This window comes from Vulpes vulpes, chromosome 16, assembly GCF_048418805.1.
Source record: "Vulpes vulpes isolate BD-2025 chromosome 16, VulVul3, whole genome shotgun sequence".
Classification (NCBI taxonomy): Eukaryota; Metazoa; Chordata; class Mammalia; order Carnivora; family Canidae; genus Vulpes; species Vulpes vulpes.
In genome coordinates, this window is record NC_132795.1 from 56,569,007 (window position 1) to 56,592,493 (window position 23,487).

General features: G+C 52.4%; 1 protein-coding gene across 1 annotated transcript in view; it reads left to right on the forward strand.

Annotated features, from left to right (window-relative positions):
• The window catches only part of MYH9 (myosin heavy chain 9), a 90,563-nt gene that overhangs the window by 23,659 nt on the left and 43,417 nt on the right, over positions 1 to 23,487 (forward strand). The window contains exons 2-3 of the mRNA XM_072742099.1: positions 7,687 to 8,039; positions 12,619 to 12,775. Of these exons, the coding sequence (XP_072598200.1) occupies positions 7,707 to 8,039; positions 12,619 to 12,775 (490 nt within the window). The 5' untranslated portion in view covers positions 7,687 to 7,706. The remainder of the gene's footprint in view (positions 1 to 7,686; positions 8,040 to 12,618; positions 12,776 to 23,487) is intronic.

Genomic DNA, 23,487 nt, shown 5'->3' on the forward strand with positions numbered 1-23,487 from the left:
AAGGGGTATGGATTAGAAGGAGGTAGAAGACTCTGCAGAAGGAAGGCCAGGAAGGGGGCTGTTGTGTAGTCTAGCTGGAGCCGGGCACTGGCCATGGGATTGACAGAGGGTTTTGCTAATCCACCAGAGAGGAGTTTACAGTGATGGTCTTGGGTGACCAGGTGTCTTTCGCAGAGATGGAGACCCAGAAGGAGTGCAGGTTTGGGGGAGTTCAGGTGTGATGGTGCTTGTGGGTTCTCTGGGTGGAGACATCAACTGGTAGGCACTCAGATATATTTGAGGGGGTTTGCAGATTTCTGGGTGGGATACATTTATCTGGGTATCCTCCCTGGGACTAATCCTGATTTATCAAAACCTTTCAATAGGGGCACCTGGTTGGTGGGCTCAGTTGGTTGAGCGTTGGCCTTCAGCTCAAGTCATGATCCCAGGGTCCTGGGATCAAGCCCCACCTCAGGGTCCCTGCTCTATGGGGAGCCTGCTTCTCCCTCTGCTTGCTGCTCCCCTAGCTTGTGCACATGCTCTTTCTCTCTCTTTCTCTGTTCCAAATAAATAATATCTTAAAAAAAAAAAAAACTTTGAATAAATGGCATTTGATGGAATTCCAGAATATGGTGTGAGCCAGCACAGCCAGAGGACCCCCCCCCCTCCCCCCCCAGTGTGGCTGCTGCCTGCCTTCCATGAATCACCTGGACCCCTTCACGCTGGTGAACTTACATGTGAATCACCAGCCAAACAGCTGTGTTGGAGGTTCTGGAGTTTTGGGCCCTGCTGGAGGAGGCACATCAGCCTCCTTTGCCTGAGGTTTTTTTGTTTTTGTTTTTGTTTTAAATTGGGATATTTAGGAATCTTTAGAGTACAGTCCAGTAGTGGATTCAGGTCAGATCCCTTAACATAATAACAGTGTATTACAGGGACAGTCACAGCTGGAGATGGTGGGGAGAGAGGCCAGAGATGCTGCTAAATATCCCACAATACACAAGACAGCCCCCACAGCAAAGGATTAGGTGGCCCCAGGTGTTCACAGCCCTGCCTTAGCCAATCATATCAGATCACATCATCATGTAGTTTATGAAGAACTGCCCCCTCTTCTCCCTCGGACTGCTACCACCTCTCCCCCGCCCCCACCAGCACCCTTTCCATCTTCTGGGACCCAGTTTACACCCCATCCCTTCCATGAAGTTCCTGCTGCTTTGAGTTTTCCATTGATCTACTCCTTCCTCTGTGTTTCTGCAGTGCATTACTTGTCCCTTTGTCTTTCTTCATTGAGTCTTGTGTTGGAGCTGGCTGGTTACATGGTCTACCCCTCCACAGTGACGGTCCCATCTCCTTGTGCACATTTAATAATTATACATTGAATGAAACAGCCTCAAGAGAGAGGAAAAGAGAGAGAGAGAGAGAGAAGACACATGAAATGCTCCTGGTGGCGTATTACCAGGATTACCAGTATGTAATGCTGCCCGTATTACAGATGGGCCATAGAGGTGGCACGTGCCCACGGCCACAGAACAAGTGCTTCCTCTGCATATGGTAGATCTATGTATTGGGCACCCATCATGCAGCCATGCACAGGACAAAAACCAAGGAGCTTGCCTGGTTTTGCTTGTGCAGACTGCACTGTCCAGATTGGGACTTTAGTGGCATGAGTGTCATCCCACTATGTTATAAGCTCCTTGGGTCTTTTGTATCTTTGTCACAGTATTTTTGCGCATAGACCCTCCGTATGCACTTGTTCGTTGAATAAGTAAATGTCCGAGGTTTGACAATTTCTATTACTTCAGCAGCTGCCTTCATAGAGCCTTCCTAACAGTGGAACTCAGGCACATTGATAATTTCCTTGACTCAAAAACAGTGGTTCTAGGAAGAAAGGAGGAGGACATGTTCACCTGTGCTCTCTGGGTGGGGCTGGGGATAAAGAAACAATCGGAGGAACCTACTCGCAAGCATTGGTGACCACGCTGAACAGACTCCCGGTGTCTGGGTTGGGGCCACTGGGTCTCTGAACTGGAACCTTGGCTCAGAGAACGGAAATGGCTCACCCAAGGTCAGACAGACCCCTGACCTTTCTTTCAGCACCAGCGATCTAAGATGGGAGTGTGCAGTCCCTGGTCCTAAGCAGCCCCAGCAGGCAAGGCCTGCAGCTTCACGTTGGCACAATTAGTGTCAGTGGCCCTGCTTTGCTTCATTAACCAGGGGATGCTCGGGGTGTTTTCTCTCCAGAGAGTACCACAGAGCTCCTGGGGAAGAAGGCAGCTGAGGGGGAAGCCCAGTGGGTCTGAGTTTGAACCTGGGTGGGCCTCGGTGCCCTCACCTGTGGAGATGGAGGAAGTAGAGGGCTTCTTGGCAGGCCCTCGTACAGGGTAGCCTTAGTGACAGGGTGGGAAGCTCCAGGCCCAGAACGTGCCTACGGAAGACTTTATATAGACCCCCGTAACGGACAAGCTCAGTGTTTGGGCCAGTGATTTGTCTTCAGGCGAATAAATTCTGTCTTTAAGGCGCTAGCTGTTTCTTTTCCAAACAAGCACAAAACTCCGTAAAAAGAGAACCAAGCAAAAGGGTGGGAAGCTGGGAGAAAGAGAGAAAGAAGGGTCCTTGGGAAAACAGAAAGGAGTAAAAGGTCCACATGGATGTTTTGGGGGGCAGGGGTTGTGGGGGGGGAAGGGGAGAAAGCAGACAATCAAGGAATTACATTTTGGGTTGAAAGCAGAGATTTTTGGTCAACCTATTTACTTTCAGTTTCATCATTTCCTGAGAGTCCTAATTTAGCCTCTGGTTGTGTCCTCTCGATTATGGCCTAAAAAGGCAACTACTTGGGTTTCTTGGAGTTGGACTGGCACCCGCAGGAAGCCGGTGTGGAAAGGGCCGGCCTCCACCGGATCTGATCTTCCAGTGGGGAAAGCTGCCTTCTTTGCCTTAACTCCTTGCTGGCTGTGAGTCCCGCAAATTTCCAGAATTTCCTGAGGGTCCCTAATCTGTTCCCCCAAGCTTTTTCCTGCAGAGGGTTTTCCTAGAGCTGGTGTGGTTGCTGCCACATGGGCAGGCTGCTCACGTGGCCGTGCACCACAGTCAACCCTTCTGGAAAGCATTTTTTTTTTTTTTAAAGCATTTTGATAATACTTCTCAAGGCCATAAAAGTGTCTGGATGCTCCTTTGTTCCAATAACTGCACTTCTGGAAATTTATCTCAAGGTGGCCCACCATATAAGGAAAAAACCTAGTAAGTGGTGATCTAAAAAAAAAAGAAACAAAAACCACATCACTGTGGAATATTATGCAGCCATTAAAAGTGTTTCCCAAGGAGGCCTTGGAGTCAAGAGTCCTGAATTCTAGTTCTCGCTTCCCACGTGTGTGGCTGAGTGGGATCCCTTCCTTTTTAGAGCCTCTGTGTTGTCAGCTGTAAAGTGAAGTGCTTGGATAAAAATGATCAGCAAGCAAACTGTGGCCTTCTGGGGAAACAAATGGTCATAATAAATAGTAAAAATCCACAATGTGAAACTCCACACTCTGCCTGCAATTATTAAAAATCTCAAGTGTTGGGTAGCCCTGGTGGTGCAGTGGTTTAGCGCCCGCAGCCCAGGGTGTGATCCTAGAGACCCAGGATCGAGTCCCTTGTCAGGCTCCCTGCATGGAGCCTGCTTCTCCCTCTGTCTGTGTCTCTGCCTCTCTCTCTCTCATGAATAAATGAATAAAATCTTAAAAAAAAAAATCTCAAGTGTTTCTATGAACAAGGTCTATAAAGACCATTAAAAAAAAGAGAGAGAAAACTGATTTTTAGGAGGAGGGTCTTAGGAATTTATGGGGATATTTTTCTTTCATTTTGAAAACTTTTATGTGTGGTTTAAAAAACTTTTATTTAAATTCAATTAATTAACATACAGTGTATTATTAGTTTCAGAGGTAGAGTCAGTGATTCATCAGTTGCATATAACGCCCTCCTTTATGCCCGTCACCCAGTTACCCAGACCCCCATTCCTACCCCACAATGACCCTCAGTTTCCCAGAGTTAAGAGTCTCTCATGGTTTACCTCCCTCTCTGATTTCATCTTATTTTGTACAGAGTGTCAGGAGAGGCCCTTTAGTGTGGTCTCAGGCCAGGGAGAGGAGATGTGGCTGTTCCTCCCTAGCATCCCTTCTTTGACACTCCTTTTCATTTCTAAGAGCTTTCAGCAGTGATGGCTTACTCCATCTGCATTGCTGGCAGTCCTACTGGGTGTGTATGGGTCAGCGGCCGCTAAGGCCCTGGGGTCTTCACCTAACTCAGGTGGACACTGGGGCTGTCACTGAGTGTGGATGTTCCTGTTTGTGCTGGTGAGAGGGCTTTAATAAACCCCATTGTTTATGGTGACCTCCGTGCCCCCCCCCCCCCTTGTCCAACCCATGTATTGATCTTGGCACTGCTGCTAACCCACGTCATTCCAGCAGAGCTGCTGACACCAAATAGCTCTGTCCTTGGCCTGGCCAAACAGTGCTCAGGCGAGCGAAATGGAAGTTCCGCTCAGAGAGGACTCCTCCTTAGACCTTAGACCATGCACGGGGGTCTGTAGGCAGGGGGGGCAGCCCTCTCTGTTGGTCCAGCTCTGAGGAGACCCAGGATGAGCTCCCCTCCTTACAGGAAGTACAGACTTCAGGTCTCATCACAGGTAGACAGGCCTGAAGGTAGAATGAGGAGCCAGGTGGAGTTGTGCCCTGAGAGCAGCTGCCATGTCCACACCCTCCAGTGTACCCCCACCGAAGAGCTGGCTGAGCGGCTTACCTGGATTTCCAGGGTAGGCTGAGTGCCCAGAGCCTGCAGCCCGGAGGGAACCCGTGTGCTGCCGAGGTGCCAGGCCACCAGATGGTTTCTTTGTATTGGTTCTACCAGGGCTGGTGTTGCTGGGATGAAGTGAGTCTGCAGAGGCCAGAAATCCTTGTGCCATCACTGATGGGCTGCTGTCATGGACAGTAGTTGGCCACGGGAGTGAGAACGTTAAAATTCCACTGTGCTCTGCTTTCTGAACTGGCCACATGGTCTGCACTGGGAAGACTCAGTCAGCTTCCCTGCCTGCCCGATCAAACTCATCTTTTGAGTACTGTGGGATGTATTCCCCCACACATCCCATGTCCCACTCACTGTATCGACAGTTTGACCTGGCTCCCATGCTAGTCTGACTTCATCTGAGGGACCCCAGCACAAGTGTGCTAGGAAGAGCCTAGAGTGGGGTGGGGTGGGCAGGGGCAGGCGGATCTGGGTTAGAGCCCTACCCCATGACTGGACTGAGTGACTCTGGGCAAGTACCTTGCCCTCTCTGAACCTGTTTTCTCATTTATAAATTGAGGATAATAAAAGATCTTTTGCAGGGTGATTGATGGTTAAGAGAGCTTGATGTTGGTAGGTTACCTAATGACTATCCCCTTTCCTTCCTCTTGGAGGGATCTCGTAAAGAGCATGTGATATCCTCAGGTGTCTTCTCTAGAACTCTTAACCAGCAGTGACTTAGGATTTTGGGGGACAGCGTTCAAGTGAATCCCCCCCCTTTTTTTTTTTGTGAATCCTTTTTTGCATGTTGATGGGAGATTGAATGTCCATTTCAGGCTTGAAGTTTGCAGAAAGGTTCAGAACCAGCAGCCTGTGAAGCCATGTGCTGTGTGATATTTCCAAGTCCTCAACCAGGACAGTGGCATGTTGGAGAGATTGGTTTCAAGAACCTGGGTCCTAAGACTTGAGGCTGCCTGGCTAGTTAGTGGTCAGCTGGATGGCAGAGAGGGAGAGGACAGCTGATATGTACTCTGGCAGAGGGAAGCCTTTGATTTGCTTGGATGGCCTGGCGGGTGTGAGAGCCTGGACAGCCCTGAAGTAAGCTGGCGTGGCTTGGGGACTGCAGCCTCCTGAGACTCCAGCCCCACACAGATGAAGCCAGGCCATCCCTTCCTGCCTTGTGGACTGCTGTCTGACTCTGGGCCCTGCTTTCTTTCAGGGAGTGGTCCTTGCAGGTGGATGATACCCCTGGTCCCCTAAGAGGGTCTGTGAGGGTTTGCTTGGCTGGGAATATAAACAGAGCCACTGGCTGAGGTTGCTGGGGAGGCTGCCAGGCTCTGTTCCATGGACTTGCCTTCCCTCCTGTGGGGGGTGGGGGTGGCGAGTGAGCAGATTTCCTGGAAAACAACCCCTCTCCTGGAGCATGTCCAGAGGAGCCCCTTAGTCTTGATCTGGAGAGCATTTAATGAGCCCAGATAAGAAGGCCTGGGCGGCCCAGACTTTTCCTTTTGTTCTCTCCCTCCCAAATCTCTAGCCTCATTGGCATCCAGGTCCCCGTTGGGATCTAGAAGTGTGAAAGCCCAGGTAACTCTGGATTTGAATCTGGGGTCCTCCTGGCTTCCTGGGCCTGGGGAGGGGACCTTGACCTCATAAGGAAAAGGCCTTCCTGTGTTGTGAACTGGGCTGTGAGCTTCTGGGCTGCTCCTCCGGTGGCTGTGAGCTGGCTCTGTCTCAGACCACAGTTTCTAAGTCCTATGTTCTGTTTACCTAAACCAGCTGTCCTCCCAGCAGGTCCTAGCCTGAGCCTTTGAGCAGGAATAAGCACTGTAGTTATCCTGTGGAAAGGCCATGGGACCAGTCTGCCCAGGGGGACCTCGAGGTTCCTCCAGCGAGCTCCGTTTCCTTGTCTGTAAAATGGGATGAAGCACACATCTTTCTTACCCTATAGAGTTGTTTGTTTGTTTTTAAAATTTTATTTATGTGTTGTGAGAGACACAGAGGTAGAGACATAGGCAGAGGGAGAAGCAGGTGCCCCACAGGAAGCCTGATTTGGGACTTGATCCCAGGACCTGGGATCATGCCCTGAGCCAAAGCCAGATGCTCAACTATTGAGCCACCCAGGTGCCCCCCTACCGTACAGAGTTAGGATGAGGATCTTTCCAGGTGGCCAAGTGCGTGTGAAAGCAGTTTCATAAACCATTAAACCACACAGGTGTAAGGGATTATTATTTCATCTTTATTTTGCAAATGAGTTTTGAAAAAAGCAAACACACATGTTCTCCGAGACATGGATTATGAAGGCTGCCTTTGCATTAGTGCCCCAGAAGGGAAGCACTCTTACTGCTCATGATGTTTCCTGGAGCCTGACTTCTTTTCCTCAAGCCTTATTTCTTTGGGCTGTATTATCAAGGTGGAATTATCATCTTTTGGCAACATATTGGTGTGTTGTGGTGGTGGTGGTGGTGGTTTTTTTCCGCTCTTCGTTGACTCTGAAATAAAAAGTTTTTTAAACTGGCAACTTCCGCTATGCGCGGTTTGTAGCTTGTTGCCCTTTTTGGGAGGGCTAATTAGAAACTTGCTTTTGTTGGAAGTGCTCTTAAATTGCGTGGTCTCTTTTCTGCCTCAGCGCATGTAGCATAGTGACCATAGTTCCATCTGTCTGTGCGACTCAACTAAGGCTTGTCATTCGGCACCACGGGAGTTAATAGATCTGTGTGATTGTGGATGGATCCTAGGATCTGCCTTACCATGATTTTCTTACAGAGGCTCTAATGACAACTTGTTTTTTCAATCACGGGCATCTTTTTCTCAAAAATGGAGAGCGGGAAAGTTCTGGAAGCTGTGCAGCCTGGTTTGACAAGTTTTGTTCTACTCCAGTGCTGATAAGAGGGCTCTAGTGGGCCTCGTGCAGCTGAGGTCCCTGTGTCTGACGTTCTGTCCTTGTGTCTGCTGTAGGTCCTGGCTGTGAGTCAACCATGGCGCAGCAAGCTGCCGATAAGTATCTCTATGTGGATAAAAACTTCATCAATAACCCGCTGGCCCAGGCCGACTGGGCTGCCAAGAAGCTGGTATGGGTGCCTTCCGACAAGAGCGGCTTTGAGCCCGCCAGCCTCAAGGAGGAGGTGGGCGAGGAGGCCATCGTGGAGCTGGTGGAGAACGGGAAGAAGGTGAAGGTGAACAAGGATGACATCCAGAAGATGAACCCACCCAAGTTCTCCAAGGTGGAGGACATGGCTGAGCTCACGTGCCTCAACGAAGCCTCTGTGTTGCACAACCTCAAGGAACGCTACTACTCAGGGCTCATCTACGTAAGTGGGGCCCGGGGTGGGAGGTCTGGCTCTGTCCCTTCACCCTCATTGGCCTGGCGCTGGTGCCCTGGGGGAGTAGGGGGCTTGAGGAAAGCTGGGGTGACGACCTCGAACCTTATTCCCCCAGGGAATGTGTTTTGACCAGAGACAAGCATCAGGAGCGAGGCTTGCACCTGCAGCCCATGCGGCACATTAGTTCTGGTGCCGTAGCAGGCTTAGCATCTGAGAACGGCACGTGTGTAAGGCCCGGAGCCTGCAGAGGACAAGGAGCAGCCCTTTCTCTGTCTTCTGTCCAGTGGGGCCGCCTTCGCAGAAAGATCGCTTGTCACCGCTTTAGAAAACATCAGAAGAGGGGCATTGCCCCATCTCTTGGATACTAGGCTCCAAGATCTTATGGTCCTAGGGCCACAGAGTTCTTTCTAGTTCCTTCTTTCTTCTGTTCAGTTCCAAGGTATTTCCTTCTAGTTTTATCTCAGGTAGGGAAGAGATATCTGGCTCTTATTATTCCTAAAATAGCTCTTTGTTTGAATATGCTGTTACGTTCACCTTGGCCTTCTCAGTCTTGGAGCTGAATAAAAAACAGTTCTCAAAATGTGTTTGAATTGGAGGAAGAAAACATCTCTAGAGTCTTATAACCCTTTTGGTGGGAAGACCAAGCCTTGGATCTGGGGCTTTGTTGATGATCACATATGTAAATAAAGGACATGCTGGGCTCATCCTGGTACAAGGATGGTAAGTGGCCCCCTCAGTAAGCCATTTTATTTTCTCTATAATCTGAGGGTGACTTCAGCACACATTTCCGTAGGGCACTTCCCCACCACACTGGTCAGGGACTTCCGAGTGCCCTGCAACGTGCCAAAGTCCTCTGTGGAGCCATGGACCATCCTGGGTTGCCCAGAGCTCCTGATTGGGCCAGATAGCATACCAGAGCTGTGTTTCCATGCTGATTGCTAAATTGGTTTATGATAGGGAGGTTCTTAATCTCTTGCCATTGATGACTACCCTTTGGGGGATGAGCCTGATTAGTCAGGACCCACCAGTGAGGACATACACAGAATGGTCCTTCTGGAAGTCCTTTTTTATAAACCAGCTTAGTCCTATCTGCTCATATGGCAAGTGGGGAAAGCTGAGGCCCAGAGAGGGCCAGAGCCCAGCAGAGTCATACAGCCTGAGACTGGAGCTCAGGTATCTTGACCCTCAGCCTGGCTGCCTCTTTCTTCATAAGAACATTGTATGGACAGAATTAAAAGCCTCTGTCCCTAGGGATCTTGACCACTGAAATTCAGATTTGGAGGCTTGCAGAAAGACTAGGGACCTTTAAGGAAGCATTGCTTGTCTGTTTTGCCCGGTGGGAGCTGATTCCCATCATCTGGGAGTGGGATGCCTCCTGGGCAGCCTCCATTGCTCATTGCACCCATCCTGTTAGGCCCCTAAGCCGACGTGGGCTTTGCTTAGGGAAGCAGAGTGATTAACGGCGTGAGAGTTGGAGCCTCCAGGACCTGGTTCAGATCCTTTCCCCACCACACACCATGGCTACCACAAGCCTCACTTCTTCGCTGGTGAGAAGTGCTCAAGTGCCAGCCTGCACCTGGTTCACGGCAGGGCCTGGGCTCTCTTCTTAGTGAAGGCAGCTTGTCCTCTGTGAGGCCTTCACTGGTGTCTCTGTTCACCTTTGTTCTGCGAGGGATTTGGTGAGCCTGATGCTCATCGGGGGGCCTGCGCTTGCCGCTACTGGCTGGCTGCCCACGGTCTGCTCTCCCACAAAGGGAAATAGTACTAAAGTGTGTTCACTGTTAGTTGCTTCATCTTTCCTCTGAAAGCGTGGGTTGTCCTCGAGAGGCAGAACTCTGGTTGGAGGCCCGAACTCCTGCATCTGTCCCCTCCCGCGCCGTTCCTCCTGCTTCACACCAGCCCCCTTCCTAAGCATCCTCCCCAGAAGGGAAGTCGATTGTCTCTGCAATTGCCCTAATGGGGACCCCAGCAGGTGCAGAGCTGCGGGGGGGATCAAAGCCGCTGGGCAGGGGGCCACTGCCTCATTCACGGTCCACCTCTCTGCACACGTCGTTCCAAATTGCGACCCGGGAGCCTTTGTGCAGCGGGTTTGCCTGGTGTTGTGGGCGGCGTGGCTAATCCTGGCCCACAGCTGCTCTGCCTGTTTCCCTGGGGGGTGAGCTCTGGGATAGGGGGCGGCCGATCACAAAGAGCCTCTGTGGCCCGTGAATGGAGCAGCTCCCTGGCGTGGCCGTGGGGGAGAGAGCCACTTGCTCTCTGTCCGCACCTCCAGGAGCATCCAGAGGGAGGCTCGCCGGCAGGTCTCCATCTTCCCACCTGGGCTGTAGGGCTCACACCCACTGGTTTGATGAGATTAGCCCAGAGACCTTTGGAGCTCTGCAAAGAGAACCATCCGCAGGACCATCTGCCCACCCAGCTGTCAGAAAGCCTGGTCCCAGGAACCCCCAGTCCCCTTTTGCTGTCACAGCTGTTTGCAAACATCTGGCTCCGAGGCACACCCTAAAAGTGTGGCCATGTGTCCTTGGCTTTCATCGGGCTGATTTCCTAGAGTGTGGGTTTTCTCAAACCCCAGGAACAGAGCTCAATTGTTTCTGAGCTCCTGGGATGACCTCACTGCTCCCTGGCCGCCTTCCTCTTCATCCCTGCCCCCCAGGGAAAAACCAGAAGTCTCCCGCTTTTCTCTCATCTGCCTGTGATAACCCGCGCTGCAGGTGGCCAGCACCATGTGCAGACTGCTTTGCCTTGGAGCTTTCCCCCGTCCCTCGTGAAAAAGTAGTTGGAGGGAAGGCGAATGACCGATTATCCCAGGAAGAAAGAAAAGCTGAGGGCCCCGAATCCCCGCCTCCAAACAGAAGAGGCAGCCAAACACACTTGGTCATTTGCAAACTTGGCTGCTCTTCTGCACGCAGGCCGCTGTAGGTTACCGGGTGCCTCCCCAGTTCTGCTTCCTGTGTTTAACTTCTGCTTGCAAAGTCCAAGTGCCATTGCCCTTGGCCCAGGCTGGGAAGGGCCTTTGTCCTCCCGACTGGTTCCTGTGTGGAACCTGTCTTTAGGTTCAGCCACTAGATCCATCTTTTGTTTGGGCAGGACTAGGGAGGCCGGGGCTGGAGGGGGCCGGGTTGGCCCATAGCACAGCGCCCCTTAGGTGTTGGCTGCTGTAGGATTGAGGGGCACAGCCCCAGACAGTGAGGTGATATGACGCAAACAGAAAGACAAGGGTGCAGAGAACTGGCCCCTGACCAGGATGCTCTGCACTGGTGGTGGCGGGAGAGCCAGGGCTGCTCCCAGCTCTGCCTTGAACTGCCTCCTGACCCTCAGCTGTCACTCCACAGAGTCAAGGGCCATAGGTGTGTGTGAATCTTGGCTTTGCGCGGCTGCTTCTGGTCCTGTGGTGCATTGTCCTCAGAAGACGGTGCTTGGGTTGCTCTGGAGGGTTAAAGACAGCTGCACCCCCCCAGATGAACACCTGCCACCTGGGTGGTCTCAGGAGTCTTGCCCAGCTTGTGAGGGGTCTCTTTTCTTCTTCTTTCTTCTTTCTTCTTCTTCTTCTTCCAGGAAGAAGGATCTTGGAAGAAAAAGAAGCAGGTTATTAGGGAAAGAGTAGTCACAAATTAATGTGAATTGACCATAAGACGCTGAAGGAAGATCTGTCTAGATGGTTGCCGCTGGCATCTGCCCTCCTGACCTGCTCACAGCGCTGTGCTGGGTGCTGTGCCAATCCTGATAACTACTCTGTGAGGCAGCCGCGGGTCTGTCCCCGTTTTGGAGATTGAAAAACGGAAGGGAGAGAGGTTAAGAAACTTGCCTTGCTGGGATTGGAACTCAGGACATCTGACCTTGGGGTCTGATTTTTTAACCTGGTCAGACCAGCCTTGGAGTACTGGGTGGGAATGTTTTGGGGTGCCTCACATCAAGGGTGTTGGCTAAGTGGGCTCCCCTTCAGAGGAGACTCGCGTCTTGGAGAAGGCTCACTGGGGACGGGGAAATGATCTTTGAGTTTTTGAGGATTGCCATGTGAATGTCTCTAGAAGATTTGAGGGAGAGAGCTGTCTGTAATATGTCCTATCCCACAGAAGATCTGGTTGGGTGGGGTGGGCCATGAGTTTTTCTCAGTGCTGGAGAAGTTGAGGCTTGAATATCTTCATGAGAGGCCTTCAGGGCAGAACACTTGGTGTTTCTGCACAGTTTGCTTGCTGCAGCCGAATCCTTTTCTCTCTGCATCTCATGATGACAGACACATCTCTTACTGTCCTTGGATCCGAGTTTTGTAACCAGATTTCTACTCTCTTGCTGTGTGCGGATCTCGCCCGAGGCACCAGCTTGTTGGCACGCAAAGCTGACAGCGATCACGCAGTTGAGGGAGGACCCTCACCCAACACGCAGAGCTGGTGGTGGGCGCCGCTACACCTGCAGCAGGGCAGGGCACAGGGAGCGAGGGGCTGTAGGGGGTGCTTTCACATCAGCCTGACTCCCGGCCCTTGTTGGCAGGAACTTTGCCACAGAAGTTTGCACGCTATCAAGAATCAAGACTTCCTAACCCATTTCTGTTTGCTCCTCTTTTCTTTAGACCTATTCAGGCCTGTTCTGTGTGGTCATCAATCCTTATAAGAACCTGCCCATCTACTCCGAAGAGATCGTGGAAATGTACAAGGGCAAGAAGAGGCATGAGATGCCCCCCCACATCTATGCCATCACAGACACCGCCTACAGGAGTATGATGCAAGGTGAGTGCCTCAGCCTTCCTGGTGGCTGAGTCTTCACCTGCAGCCTCATGAACACCGTTGCAGGTGCTCATTCACATTCAGTGTCACAGTGATCTCTTAGTGGCGCCGTGCATTATGCATTATGGAGACCTTTGAGCTGGTGTGTGAGAACCAAGGCCAATGGCTATCAAAGGACGTGTTTATATGTTGAGAGAGTGTTCTAGAAGCTTTAAAAAATACAATTCCTAATTATTGCAATTTCTCATTCTTGTCCAGACTCTGTGCCAGTCTCCTCACTTCCAGGCCCCTTCTTCTACCAGTTACTCCCTTTCCTCCTGGCTTTTCATATCTTTTCTTCTTGCTCCTTCCCCACTGTCGAGAAACATGCTTGAGTTTTTCCCATCATTAAGAAACAGACACCAAATCTCCTGGGTTCTGCACCTCCTCTGGTTTGTCTCTGCTGTCTCTCTGATCATCATGTGGAGCTTTGTAGAGGAAGTGCCTGCTCCACAGGCCTCCCTCACCCCTTCTGCAGATTGTCGGACAAAGGTTACCCTCCCTTCTGCATTGCTAAATCCACGGTACTCATGTGTTCTTCTCTTACCTAACCACTCCCCAGCGTTGGACAATCTTGACCAGTCCTTTGGAAAGCCCTTCCTTCCTGTGTGACCCTCTTTCTGGTTCTCCAAATCGGTGCCTGGCCCTCTGCATGATTCTCTCCTGCCCCTCTCTTGCCTCTGCGCATTGGTGCCCCTCAGGGCCTCATCGCTCGCTCCTGTATTCCTCTGGATGCTGGACACATCCACTCGAATGGCTTTGCCAGCACATTCTGGCTGAGGACTGGGACTCAGCAGCTCCCTTTGCTTTGGCTGCTGTTTCTCCAGCCACCCAGGTCCGGAACCTGGCTGCTCCTCCCCTCTCTGCTCTCTTTCTACCTCCTTTTCTCGGGTCCATTAGCACTGCCTATAGATTTAATCTCCTTCCATATTTCTCACCCCCTTGCCCCTCTTTTATCCTGTGGCCATGACCTCAGTTATGGCCTCCCAACGGTTTTCGCCTGCACTGTTGCTGTGACCTCTTAACCTTCACTTTTAGAGCCCTCCCTCTACTTTCAGCAGAGGGTCATCTTTCTAGAATGCAAATCTGATCAAACTCCTTGATTTGAAATCTTGAAAAAAACTCGAAAAGGCTCCTCATGGCCCCAGAGGTAACCCCAGAACCCACTAGCCACAAACAGTGCCCTTGTAATTGGCTTCCTGCCTTCCTCTGACTTTCCTGCCACATGGACCTGCTTACATTTTTCTCCCGGGCCTTCCTGCATCCAGCCACCTTGCCCATGCCAACTACTTGCAATGCCTGGCAGGTCCCTAATCTCTTTTTTTTTTTTTTTTTTTTTTTTTTCCTAATCTCTTGTTAAACACAAGACTTTGTGTTTAACTTTGTATCCTCCCTGCCTTCCAGGAAGGATATCTGGGCTAGATTTAGTGATACTTTGACTTAGGTGTTTACACATTTGGTTTTCTCTCCTAGACATGGACAGGGCCCGTGTCACCTATATATTCTCGAGCTCAGCTGAGTGCTTGGCATGTGGTGGCATTTCGTGTAATTCCCGGTCAAGCCCAACTTCCAGGCAGGGCTGAATTCTCATGACTTCATATCGATAGTGGTTTTCCAAATCCTCGTACATGTGCATATTTTTTTTTCCTTTAAAATTGCAGTGAAGCTGGGCAGTGGTGGTAGAAAACCTTGCTGTATTAGCAGAGTCAATCCCTGGTGTAGCGGTTTGAAGGGACAGTGAGCAAGTCTGTCTCGTTCTGCACGGTGTTGTGGGGAAGGCATTTCATTGCCAAGCTTGATGAATTATGCAGGACGTACAAGTTGGGCCTAGCCTTTGACTTATGTTTATGTCTATGAAAATTTCTGGAGGAAGCCAGCCCTTTAGTTTTAAAGTAGGGTGTGTGTTTCAAAGTGCTAACTAAAGCAGTCTGGTGGGAGAACATTCTGTGAGATTCCAGAAGACCCTGAGTCTGTGTCTCTAGAGGTTATGAGTCAGTTTTCTCCTAGCTGTGCTAATTGGCCTGGTGCAAATTCACCCTGGAGTCTTCCTGAGCCCTGCGCTGCTGAATTAGGGCATGTTCCCTTCCTCGGATCCTGGATTTGAACGGTTTTCTAGCACATGGGCTTCCTTGACTGTCAGGCAAGCCATTATCGTAAGAACAATGTCATGATGCAGAGCGTGGCAACAGCCTCTGGAGTTCTGGGAACTGGACTCCCAGCCTTTCTTCCGACAGCCTGCATGACTCCTTCTTGAAGAGATTTGACCAATTTTTATCCAATGACAAAAACATTTAAAGGGCCAAAAGTCAGCTCTGTAGGTTGGAGGTCATTGAAATAAAGAGAGCGATCTGCAGAAGGCTGGAGCTTTCCTTTGTGTTGACCAGAGAGTCTTGGCCATAGCAGAATGGCCTTGACAGGAAGCCATGAGCTCCCCAAATTATGAGAGCAAGCGGGAAGGTGTTTCATTCTTTGGAGACCAGGGATGGAAATCCATTCTGGGCCCAGGAAGCCAGAGGTGCTGGTGCCTCTTTTTAATGATCTGTGGGGGTGCTGGGTCCCCGTAATCTCTGACCTTCAGCCTGCGAGCCTTTCCCTCCCCTCCTTCATGAATGCCGGACTTGGTGCAGCCATTAGCCTCCGTGGGGACCTACTGAGAACATTTCCAAATCCCTTCTCGTTGTCTACAGCTGACCTGCAAAGCACTTAGCAACAGGTTTTTTTTTTTCCTTGGAGCAGAGAGGAAGTTATTTAAGAGAAGTTGGCTCTCCTGTTAAGGGTAAGGTGGTTCACTAAGCAAAGAAGGTTCTTGAGAGGAGTTGTGGTTGTTGCCCTAAGTCAGGTGTGGACAGTGATGCTTCAGGGTCAGTGGGCTGTTAGGGTGAACTCCTTAGCACAGGCTCTGTGGGGAGAACAGGGGTGTTCTCTGCCCCTCACCTCTTAAAAAGCACCTCTTAGTTCCTTTTCTGCTTTTTCTCTAAACGGGAACTAGAAAAGGGTTTCCTCCCTGAGCTGCCTGTGGCTTATGGCATACTAGCACTAACTCTGCCAAATAAGGTAGTTGGTGTCTTTGTCTGGGGACTTTTATGAGATGAGCTCCTTTTGCCTGTTCCTGGGGCCTCCCTGTCTTTCATCTGTGAGTCCTGATGAGTGCCGCTTGTCCTGTAGTTAGTATTAGTATTCATTTTTCACTTTGAAAAGCTGCCCAGTTTGGATGATAAATCATATGGTCACTCTGCCTGTGTATCAGACTAAGTAAGCCAGGGTTTCTCAAACTTGGCGGACTTTAGCTTTGGGGCCGGAGAATTCTCCCTTGGGTGTGGGGGGCTTGTTCTATGCATTGTAGGATATTTAGCGGCAACCTGGCCTCTACCTACTAGATGCCAGCAGCTCCCTCCTTCTTCTGGTGACAACCAGAAATGTCTGCAGACATTGCTACCAAATGTTCCCAAGGTGGGCAGGGGTGGGCCAAAGTGCCCCCACTTGAGCACCACTGGACCAAGCACTGCAGATTATTTTTATTGAGTATCGACTCCTGTGGATCAGTAATGCCTCTGGGCCTGGCATGTCAAAGATTCAAGACTCAAAGCCAAGGAATGTTGGGATAGATTAGTGCTGTCTGCCATGGGCACGGGATGGGGCATGGCAGCATTGGCACGCTGGAGGAGTCCATGGAGATAGGACATAGAAAGTGCCAGAATACCAAGAGGTCTAGTACATTATTCTGGCACTGGAGTCCAGGGGGAGGGATGAGACATGTTTGTACCCAGACATCTGGGGCCATGGCTATATGACAAGACAAGCTGCTACCTACACCTGGTGCCAGCACGGCTTCAGCAGGTGTCAGGTGTCTTGCGAGTTGAGGGGAAGGTGTGGCCACTGAGGCCAGAGGTGGCGGGGAAGGCATTGCAGAGGTCGGATTCTGTGGAAAGGCTGGCAGGTATGTGTCAATAAGCGGTTCCAGGGCAGCCCAGACGTGCCTGGCAGTTTTGTTTGTTTTAATCCTCAACCTTGGGTTTAATTAAAGTCCCATGGTAACTTGGTTGGTTTACCCTCCCAACCCTGGCTTTTCCCTTTGGTTAATTTGTTGTCCTGGCCAGTAATGGGTCTTCCTGCCTTGGGGATTGAACCGTTCCTTGGGATTCGGTAAAGGCACATTGAGGATGGGCATGAACTCTGTGTGGCTGTCCCTCTCTGGGCAGCGGCAGCCCCGTGGGGCATGGGGGTGTGTCCCAGGGCAGGAGCAGCGCATGGTCTATATAAGGTGTGACCTGGTTGGGAAATGGCGCTTCTGGCTTCCTCTGGGACCTGGCCTTCCAGGGTCTCCCTCTGGGGGTAAGGGTGTACGTGGGTTCTGAAAGGAGAACACCCACTGAAGAATCTGTTCTCTCCCCAGAGAGACTAGCAGAAAACCTCAATGTTGATTAGGTAAAATGCCAGGTTTGGTTCACTTTCGGTGATTTCATGGTATTTTAATGAGCTCCCAGCAATTCTGGGGGAGTGGTAGCAGGGTCTGCTTTCATTCCAGGCCTAACCTAATCTGAGAACTATTTAACCCTTGACTCTGTGCTAGTCCCACCCCTGCTGCTCGGTGGAAGCTGCGCGGGAAGCGGCTGGTCACCAGGCAGTGGCCCAGTGTCCACTGCGTGTCCACGTTCTGTCAGTTGGTTGACTAACCTTTGAGGGCAAACAAGGGGTAGAGTTCTAGCACTAGCCTCACATCCGAAGGCTTCGGGCCAGAAATAAAGATCTACCTGTCCAGGGCCCGCAGAGTCAGCCCCAGAAACCAGGGTCTCCCGATTGCCGCCCTGGTGCCTGTCCCCCGGGGCTACTGCCCCAGGTCCTCTGGCTGTGTCTGGAGGACTGCTGGCCAGCCGGCTGGCTGCAGGCCCTCACTCCCTCTCCACATTCTCCCTGCCAGTTGCTTCTGGGGAGCTGTCTGCTTTCCAAGGCCTTCTTGAGGGTGGGAAGCACCGTGTGGGTGAGGCGCTGGGGAAATGCTTCAAGGGTACAGTGAAGCATGACTGCGAGCACACTCACCAGGACCGGCGGCTGAGGCAGCCACAGATGTGATGACTCCACTTGAGCAGGAACGCGCCGGCCAGGAGGCTTGGGCCCTGCCAGCGAGCCCTGCCCGCCGCCGCTGCACACAAAGGGCCCGCTGTCTGCGGGGAGCTCCGGAGCCAGGCCCCGAGTGCCCGTCTGTGCCGTGGAGGCCGCGGGTGCCGCGTTGGCCCACCCCAGAGGGGCGCGCTCCCGGCCGCACATGGTCACTGTGCGCTCACCAGGCCTGGCCCAACGGGAGGAGGTCCTGAGAGGCAGGGAGATGAACTTGAGAGAGAGAGCAAGCCAGCCCGGCACGGGCAGGGAGCCCCACCTAGCCCGGGGGCTGGGGCAAAGTGTGAGGGGCTTTGGCCAATGACCCAGCACCTCCACAAGTAAAGTCACCGGCACCAGTTTGCTGGGCCTCTGTAAGCCTCAGCCTGAGGAGCAACTTGCCTTGGGAGCAAGACGTGTGTGAGGAAGAGCGAGCTGGGTTTGCACTGGATTTGGGTTGGGGCCTGGCTCTGTCGGTCCCTGTGGACTAGGGGGCCACTTTCACTGAGCCTTCCTTTCCCTGTGGCCTCTTGGCTTAGTGACGCCTACTTCCTTGGAGGGTTATTGCAGGGATGACCCAAGGTATATGTGGATGGTGCCGGGCCGAAACGAGCGCCCCCTGGAAGGTAGTGGGGAGCGCCTGGAAATGCAGCCTCTTGATCGAACCGCCCCTGCCCTCCCTGCACTGCATTCTTTCCCTCCACGCTCCCACTCTCTTAATGCAGGTGATAACCAAATGCTTCCTCCAGGCGGACTTCTTCATCTCTAGGAGGCCTGTGAGAGCTGGGGCTCCGGGTGGCAGCACACACAGGAAGTGACTTGTCAGAGGCGCCTCCCTGCAGGGCCGAGTAGCACACGGGCGTGCGCAGGCAGACGCGGCCTCAGACTTGTCCCGTCTCGTCTGCGGCCCCAAGCAGGCTGCAGGAGGCCCGTGGGCCCACGTGGCTTCAGGGGGGCCTCAGGGGAACGACATGCCCTTGGGAGGCAGCCCTTGAGTGACACTGAAGGGATCCTCTGGCCATGTGTGGTGGGGACCCGGGGTGGGGGGCCTGTGACCCTAGCCCTGGGCCCAGCAGAACCCGGACCACTGCCCTGCTAGGCCCCCGGAAGCAAAGCCTGCTCCTTGGAACGAGGCTGCTTAGTTATGATGTGGTCATGCCTGCCAGTCTCATTTCTGTAAAATCTTTCTAGAAGAGGAATCTGTGGCTCACAGATCCTTTTCAAGGATTCAGCTTTATTTTGGCTTACTTTTCTGTTTAGTTTTTTAATTTCAACCCAGTAGGCCTATTGTGCTTTGCACCAGGCCACCTGAAGTCGGGGACAAGAATGAAGTGCTCTTCAGGAACTGAAATTTTGAGGGTGGTCGAAGACATGGCATCTCTGTTACCACCCCTCACCCCCAAACAACCAGAAGTCACCTGCACAATCAGTAATGGCTGAGCTGCTTTGTGCTCTTAATGCCCCCTGGACGTGCTCCTCCCAGGCTGCCTGTGAACCCTGCTTACCGCCGTTTTTCCTGTTCTCTCAGGTTCTGGCTCTGAGACTCCAGCGGAGCCGTGTTCCAATAGGTCAGGACTGAATGTTGGTGTGTTCAGAATAAAGGGTTGCTTTCCTTCCCCCTGCCCGATTTCTGGAATTAAGCTGTCAGATGAGAACAGGACCAATTGTCTAAAGAAAAAAGTCAGTGCTCAAAGTCTGCAGGCATGAAAGTCAGGATTCATTAAGTGGCTTCTGTAAAATTCTTCTGGTCTGGACCAAGGCTGTTGGCCCAGTGTCCCCCTTTGCAGAAAACTGAGGACCCTTGGTGCTCCTTTGGGCGACAGTCAGTACTGACCGGGGCCCTGTATGTCATGCCAGCCAGACTTTGTGACTCGATGAAGATCTGGTTTCCACCCTGAAGCCAGTCCACAAATACAGCAGGGCCAAGGTCTAAGCTGAAAGCCAAGGACAGAGGTTGTGCCCTGGGAGTGAATTCTCGCCTAGCAGTTACCAACACACTGTTCATTTCATTTGATCGACCCTTGTCAAGGCGACGGGAGCAACTGGCTTCTTTAGGATGTGTCTCTCCATGCCATTACTGTTCACCTCCTGGCACAGATGTTCCTGCCATTCTCCAACAAGCCTGATGAAACTCATCCCAAGGGCATTTCGCAAAGCCAGAGCTTTGCCTGGTACTGTCCACCTTGTTCTCAGCGTCCTGTTGGTCTTCCTTCCTACGCTCTGCAGAGCTGTGGACTGGGGCTTGTCTGGGACTCTGCTGGGACCCCCCAAGTCTCTCTCTCTTTTTTTTTATTTTTAAGATTTTATCTTTCATGAGACACACACAGAGAGAGGCAGAGATAGGCAGAGGTAGAAGCAGGCTCCTTGCGGGGAGCCCAATGCGGGGCTCAATCCCAGGACACCAGGATGACACCCTGAGCTGAAGGCAGACGCTCAACTGCTGAGCCACCCAGGTGCCCTCTCTCTTTCCTATTGCTCCCCAAGGGGAATGTGGTTCAAGAGCAAAGCAGACTGACCTCCAGGTCTGGTCTCTCTGAGCATCCCAGTGGTGTTTGCTGTGGGCTGTCTGCACTCACATGTGACTTTTGAATTTCCCTCCACCCTGACAAACCTGTCTGAGCTGTCTCAGCAGCAGTCCCACACAGAGAACGTTCTCACTCCCAGCCCTGCCCATGGACAAGGTGTCTGAGCAGCCAGCAGTTGTTCCTGGCAGGTGTCCCTGCGTACCGGGAGCTCGGCAGCTCAGCTCGGCTTGTGTGAGTGGCTGGGTGCATTTTGGCTGAGAGAGGGCTTGTTTGGGACCTCGCCTGCCCTCTACCATAATGAAAGTTGTAAGTGTAGGCCCTGGGGCTTCTTTCTAATTATTGAGGGTGCCTGCTGGGGGAGGTGCCTCTTCTCCGCCTCTTGGCCTCCTGGGACTAGAGACGTGGGCTGCCTCAGTGGGGTTCACACACGGCCTCACCTGGGGGAGGGTGTGGGTGGAGACTCTGGGCCAAGTCCAGCTGTGTTCCTGCTGGGGTTGCTGCTGAGCCAGCATCTCCCTGGTCTGGGCCTACCTTTGTGCCTTGGAGAGGACATTGCTGGCAACCACGCTGCGTGCTCAGGAGCCAGGGGCAGTGGGTGGCTCAGCAAGCAGGCTGCCAGAGGCTCCATGACCCAGGGGAACTGGGTCTTGGCGTCGGTGTGCAGCCTGTGCCGACATGGAGCACCAGCTGTACCTACTGTTCTCACCTCCCTACTTATCCCCAGGTGCCTGTAGCCCAAGCTCGTGAATGGGGCTGGCTCTGGGCAGAGTCCCAGATGAGTTTATAAGGCCCCCAACACTTCCTGAGAGAGTGGACAGCTCTTTCATTGCAGCCTGGGGCAGGAGTGCTGGTGGCTCCGGGCCTTCCCAGCCCTCTGAGTTCTGAGCTTGAACCCACAGGTCTTTCCACATTTTGAACCTGGTGAAAGACTTTGCGTTTTGGCCCATGAGATCCTGACACTCATGGGAGTCTGGGGAGAACTGACTCTGGAGCCCAGGGATTTGCCCTGGGCAGCCTGATGCTTCCTGTCCCAGGCGACAAGGAGCAGGAGTTCGCACAGTGAGCGACCCAGGGTGGTGGAAAGTGTAGGCCTGTTGGTCGTGCGTCACCTCGTCAGCCTCACCCCACGCAGGTGTGTCAGCCAACCTGAACCTGCCCTTTGCTTTCCCTTTTTCTTGGCCCACGGCCATTGATCAAGCCTGGTTGGCCTGAAGACAGATCCTGAGGGCACAGTGCTCATCCAGGTGTGCCTCCAAGAGCAGGTCCGCAGGAGGCCCGAGAGGTTTTATCTCAGAGTTTGATGAGTCAGTCCCGGCAGCGGCTGTTGGTGGACCAGGCCCGGTCTCTTCCTTCTGTACTTCCTGTTGGGGCTGATGTCACCACTCTGTGAGCCTTGTGGCCTTTTATGGACAAGAATCAGCAGCTCCTCTTGCTGAGGAAGTGAACGATAAATAAAGCCCCTAGCATACGTCTGTACCTGGGGTGAGAGACCTGTGGTCAGGTTTCCCCTCCTCCCACCTGCGTTGGGCCTTCTGAGCTGGTTGGAAACACCTGTCTGCATTGGATGTCCATCAGCTCCGAAAGGCCTCTGGGGGCTTGGGGTTTAAAAAAAAATCAGGAGAGGGAATGGCCTCATTGCTGAACGTGTAACTTAAAACCTTTTTGTTGTTGTTCGGGGGATGGTGCACAGTGCAGAGCTCTGGAGGTGCAAAAGGCCTGGGGTTATTAAGGACAATGTTTCCAGGCACCTGGGCTGTTCTGCATGCTTCAGGCATTGATGTCATTCAGTCCTTAGAGCAGCCCTGCTGGTGAGGCCCTGGCCTCTGATTCTGAGAGGCCAAGGGGCCAGGCATCTCCATGGGGAGTGCAGAGTGGGAATCTCTGTCCTCTCTCTTCTGGCACTGCTCTGCATGCCTGGACAGTGGTCTGCTAAGGGTGCTCTGATGAACCCTGTCTCCACTACGCAGACAGCTCTGGTGTTCATCTCCTGTTCTTCAAATGAAGAATTCGAGAAGATTGTATCTGAGGCAAGGCTGCTGATTCTCTTAAAGAGTTGAAAATCACTATAGAGAGATTCGTGTCCTGTCTCTACTCAACTCCCACCAAGTTAGGGACCAGGCAGGACGGGTTTGGGGCCTCTGGCAGGCTAACATGCCTTCATTCCGGGAAGGAACCCGTTTCCCAGAACTGGGTTGTCTCTGGTGGGTGTCCTCCGTGGTTCTGGGCCATGAGGTTCCTGTCTAGCTGTCTGTCTCCTGGTGTGGCAGAAGGAAGGGCATTTTTCATTTTTTTTTAAAATTTTTATTTATTTATGATAGAGAAAGAGAGAGAGGCAGAGACATAGGCAGAGGGAGAAGCAGGCTCCATGCACTGGGAGCCCGATGTGGGATTCGATCCCAGGTCTCCAGGATCGCGCCCTGGGCCAAAGGCAGGCGCCAAACCGCTGTGCCACCCAGGGATCCCGGAAGGGCATTTTCAGACAAGCCTTCAGTCTCATAGGCCCAAAGGAGGACTTCGGTCACAACAGCAGACTGAGCCCTGGAGTGTGTGTGCCGTGAGGTGACCGTGTGGGGAGGGGCTGAGGGAGTGGGTGTTCGGGAGGGTCCCCGCTGGAATGCACTGGAGTGTGGCAGAGTAAACTGAGGCAGAGAGCTTGTTGGCGGCTGAGAATTCTGACCATTCAGTACTGGGAACAGATGCTTCAGAGCTCAGGAGCAAGCCCAGAAGCACTGTGAGAACAGACACGCAGAACAGGGACGGTGCCTGCCTTATTCACTCTCAGGTTGTGGTGAGGCCACAAGATGACAGACCCAGACTCACTGTAAGAACTGAAAGGGCCTTTCGAGACTCACGGGGCCACGGTGTCCTTCACTGTAGACAGGTGGATTTGGGCTGCCAAGCAGTGGGGATAAGAGCTGAGGTGATGAGACGGGCCTCCATCAATTTTCCCCTGCAAAAGCATTTGCCCACAAGAATATTCTGGCAAAGTGAACTGACGCTTCTTTAAAGTGTAAAATGAAAGTATGGGCATGTATCCTTTTGGGTTGTGTCGATAGT